We start from the raw sequence: 4,351 nt of genomic DNA, 5'->3' as shown, positions 1-4,351 counted from the left end.
GATTTGAAATAACAAGGATCTATTATGGCACATATGATCACTAGCCCCTGAGTCAATAATCCATGTAGTTGTAGCAGTAACAAGACAATGACAACTAACTGGATTAATATTGACTACTCCATTAGGGGTATTTTGGGAAAGAAAAACGTTACCAGCAAAGTTGAAGTTGGAGTGATTCATATTGGCATTGTTTTGATTGACTTGAGATTGTTGATTTAAATTGGATGGAGTCTGAACGCAATTGACATTTGTTGGATTGATGTGATGAGTTTGAGGCTGGCTTTGATGATAAGTACTCATTTGTGCATGATTCTGTGATTCAGATCCTTTGTTGAAGTTGTTAAACATGGAAATGAATTGTTGATATTGTTGAAACTGCTCTTTTGAAAACTCAGGAAGACTTTGAGTGTTGTAGGAGAATTATTTGATTGTTGAGTATGATGATCCTCATTATCATTATGAAAAATTGCATTGGCAGCAATTCCTTTTCCTTTTGTGAACTTAAAATCTTTTGGAAAACCAATAAGGCGATAGCATTTGTTGGCTGTATGACCAGGTTTCTTACAGAAATTGCATGTGATGTTTCTTTTAGAATCTTTCCCTTCATAATTGTTCTTGACATGAGATGTACCAGCCTTAATGTTCATAGCAGCGGATTCAGGAAAAAAACTGGAAGATGAATTTACCTCTCTCTGTTTTTCGTCTTGAATTAAGAGAGCATAAGCTTGTGCCACAGATGGAAGTGCTTTCATCATGAGAATGTTTCCTCTAACAGCTCCATATTCACCATTTAATCCCATGAGAAACTTGATCAGCTTTTGATTTTGTTGATTTTCTTGAACTTGTTGTGCAGATCCGCAAGTACAAGTAGGAATGGAGGATAAAGAATTCAATTCATCCCAAAGTTTCTTCAGCTTGGTGAAATAGGTGGCTAGATCATTCGATCCCTGAGATAAATCAGAAATTGACTTTTGAAGATGATAAAGTTTGGCTCCATTTGATTGACCAAATCGATCATCTAAATCCTTCCAGATTTCCTTTGCAGATGAAGATTATAGAACAGATTCGACAATATCGTTTGATAATACATTCAAGATCCAAGATGTAACCATATCATTACATCTTTGCCATGATTCAAAAGTGTTATGATCAGGATCTGGTTGAGGAATTTTGCCATTAACAAATCCTAACTTGTTTTTAGCAGATAAAGCGATCATTATAGCTTTCTTCCAGGAGTTGAAATTTGTGCCATCAAATTGTTTAGACACTAACAACATGCCTGGATGATCCGAAGGATGAAGGTATAAAGGATCAGATGTGGAATTAGCAATTTGAGAAGACGAAGATGATCCGGATTGACCAGACGCCATTGATGCAGAAGTCACCATTGATACAGAGCTTTGGAATGAAGAATTCCAAAAATATATAGCAAGAACCAATCAATCAAGTAATTGATTGATAAACGAATCAATCAAACAATTGATTGATGAACAGATGATTCGGAAAAAAAATCAGATTATTGTAAAAAAAATCAAGAACGCTCGCTCTGATACCATAATGATTTGTGAAGAGTTAGAGAGAGAAAAACTATTTTCATTATTCTCAAATCTGTTATTACAATACTGAAGAATAGGAGATTATATAATCTGTACAAGCTAATCTAATCAGATTAAGGGGCTGTTTGATTTGGTGCTGACCAGGTCCGGTCAGACGTTTATATCTGACTCGGTCCGGTCAGATTGTTTGGTTTGCACCTGACCTGGTCCATATCACTTACTCGGTCCAAAATAATCGCTTACTCGGTCCGACAAAAAAACATAGCTGACTGAGAATAATCCTTGCCCTCGTCCCAAAATATGCATTCACATTCACCTCTTCTTCCTCGTCGCCAAGGCTACAGTTCCATCACTTTCTCCTCAAACGTCGACCTCATCCTCCATAGTCACCCTCCTACATTGCAATCGTTGTTCCTGTCTCCGTCTTCGTCCCTGTCAAAGACACCGTGTTCGAGATCAAGGTAAGGATTCATTGTTCCATTCAATTGAAATTCATCAGTTCGATGATTCTATAACACTTAATTCTCTCTCTCTCTCTCTCTCTCTCTCTCCACAACTTTTCTTGTAAAATAGCACATTGAAAAGTTTTTCTTTTCTTTTTGACAAAGATTGGCATAAACCTGCAACTACACGAGGTGACGACCTGCAACTCCCTCCTAACTTCCTAAGTAATTAGATACAAATATGTATGTATTTTCTGAAATTAGATGTTATTTGTGTATGTATTTTCTGAAATTAGATGTTTTTTTTTTGTATTTATTTGCAGAAATTTGATTGTATTTGTCTATTACCCAACATACCTAATCAACAGTTTTGTCTATTGATTTGTTTAATTGTTCAGAGTATACCACAACCATTGACAGAATTGATGCATTTTGAACAAAATTGGATCCAATATTGTTGATTAGGAGGTTTGCTTACTGGGTTGTATTGAGTATTTGTTGCTTTGTTAGATTTTACTAATTCTCTAACAACCAATCACGTGATAAACCCGTGAGGTCAACATAAGTCAAGGATAACACTAACAGACGTCGTTCTCCATCTACTTATCAAAATCCAATGTATAGCAAAAAGGTTTTAAAATCCAAAGCAATTTGGTCAATTAATTATTTTTGATAAGCTAAAATAATTATAAAATATAAAAAGTGTTTAAAAAAGCTTAAAATCAGAAGGACCAAAACTGTAATTACTCTAAATTTAATCTCTTGCCCTCGCGATAATAGCTACAACCTCCGAGGGCTATATACGCCCAAAAATTAGGGCTTTTCTACTGTAAACGAATTTCCACTCAGAAGGAAATGAGGCCATCTCAGAGGGGATTACGAAAAAGGATTTACAGGGGTGGTTGCCCTCCTCTGTTCAAATCGAAGTTCGGATCCGATTATTTACTCAAAAATCCATCTTCGTGGCCAATGATTTTCCCAAAAATCAACAACCCCCGTAAGCACGCAGGCAGACAAATGGTCTAACATTGCATTGCTGCTGCTTTTATTAGAGTAAATTGCATAAATGGTCCCTGTGGTTTGGTTATCTGCGCTTTGTTCTTGATTCAACTTAACTCATTATCTGAGGCTGTGATGATGAATTTCTATGTCTCTGAGTGGATTCGAGCAAAGTTGAGATTATCCGCATCTTGGCAGGGCAAATCGGATGGTTATGTTAAAGAATCTCTGTCTTCTTTTACATTGCAACGAGTAAGTTTGCAGCCATGGCGGATTCATCCTCTTTGTTCGATCGTTTACAGATCTGAGCCTCTTTTGAATATTTCCTATTTATTTCAATCTCAACCTATCAGGATTTTTACTGGATTTTTTTGATTTTAATGAGACATTAACTCATTGATCTTATTTAGTTTTTGAATTGCAAATTTTTACTGAAATTTTATAACAATTTGCAGTATGGTTCTTTCCCCTCTCAATTTTCTAAAAACATTTTCTTAAATTTCTTTTCCACAACTTCGCATAAAATTGTCATTTAGTTTTGGAAAAATCTATTTCATAATAGAAACAAATTCTTCATTGATCTCATTTATAGATAAAATGGATTGATTCACTGTTGTAGACCTTGAATCTGCAGAGAGTTGTATGGAGGAAACTAAAATCTACAAATGATCTTGAAATGAGCTCAACATGGTAAACTGTGTTTCTATTCTTTGGAAGTGATTATATGAAATACACAGTAGTCAGTTTTTAGTATGTTGTCAAACTTGTTTGCTTATGAGAGATGATAATATTAGTATTCAGGGTCAAATAATTGGATTTTGTATAAATGAGTTATTTATAAAGGGCAATATGAAATTATATATGTACCCTTATGGTTTCGGGGTTTTCAGCTATTCTTCACTTAAATCTATGACCAAAATAGAAATGGCGACAATAACAGTAACAAAAAAAATAAAGACAACACCAAATGTAACAAAAAATTGCACAAAACTATTATAAGTGGTCATTGATGGGATGCATAAGCGCAAATGGCCGCATGAAGTATTACAAAGATGCATCTAATCTTATATAAGACATCTCTAACCCATAACATTATTTTTTATACTAAAACCTATAATTATAATATCCATAACATTATTTTTTATACTAAAACGTATAATTATAATATAAAAAATAGTGTTAGTACTAAACCTCTCCAACCCATTCAGCTATAATTAATGTTAAAAACAATATTCTAGGTATAATTTTATCTTATCTAGTTTTTATAATTTTACAAAAAAAAATCTCTATATAAACTATTGACAAAACTTCAAAAATGGTCCATGTGGTTTTCGAAAATCTGAAGTTTAGTCT

General features: G+C 34.1%; 1 protein-coding gene across 1 annotated transcript; it reads right to left on the bottom strand.

Annotated features, from left to right (window-relative positions):
* Nucleotides 1–296: 296 nt before the first annotated feature.
* Nucleotides 297–1,388, bottom strand: LOC145126961 (uncharacterized). The gene is made up of 2 exons (XM_079062225.1): nt 1,089–1,388; nt 297–1,037 (listed from the first exon to the last, which is right to left on the bottom strand). The coding sequence occupies exons 1-2, from the start codon at nt 1,386–1,388 to the stop codon at nt 297–299; spliced, it is 1,041 nt and encodes a 346-aa protein (XP_078918351.1).
* Nucleotides 1,389–4,351: the final 2,963 nt, after the last annotated feature.

Source organism: Lactuca virosa, chromosome 7, assembly GCF_052849685.1.
Source record: "Lactuca virosa cultivar CGN04683 chromosome 7, Lactuca_virosa_CGN04683_v6, whole genome shotgun sequence".
Lineage (NCBI taxonomy): Eukaryota > Viridiplantae > Streptophyta > Magnoliopsida > Asterales > Asteraceae > Lactuca > Lactuca virosa.
This window is presented reverse-complemented; position numbering and strand designations above follow the sequence as displayed.

Bases quoted from the DNA above. Each gene is read 5' to 3' on its own strand.
- LOC145126961 (XM_079062225.1), bottom strand. From the start codon at position 1,388: ATGGTGACTTCTGCATCAATGGCGTCTGGTCAATCCGGATCATCTTCG. The intron at 1,038-1,088 runs GTATTATCAAAC...TCATCTGCAAAG, and splicing joins TTACATCTTGGATCTTGAAT to GAAATCTGGAAGGATTTAGA.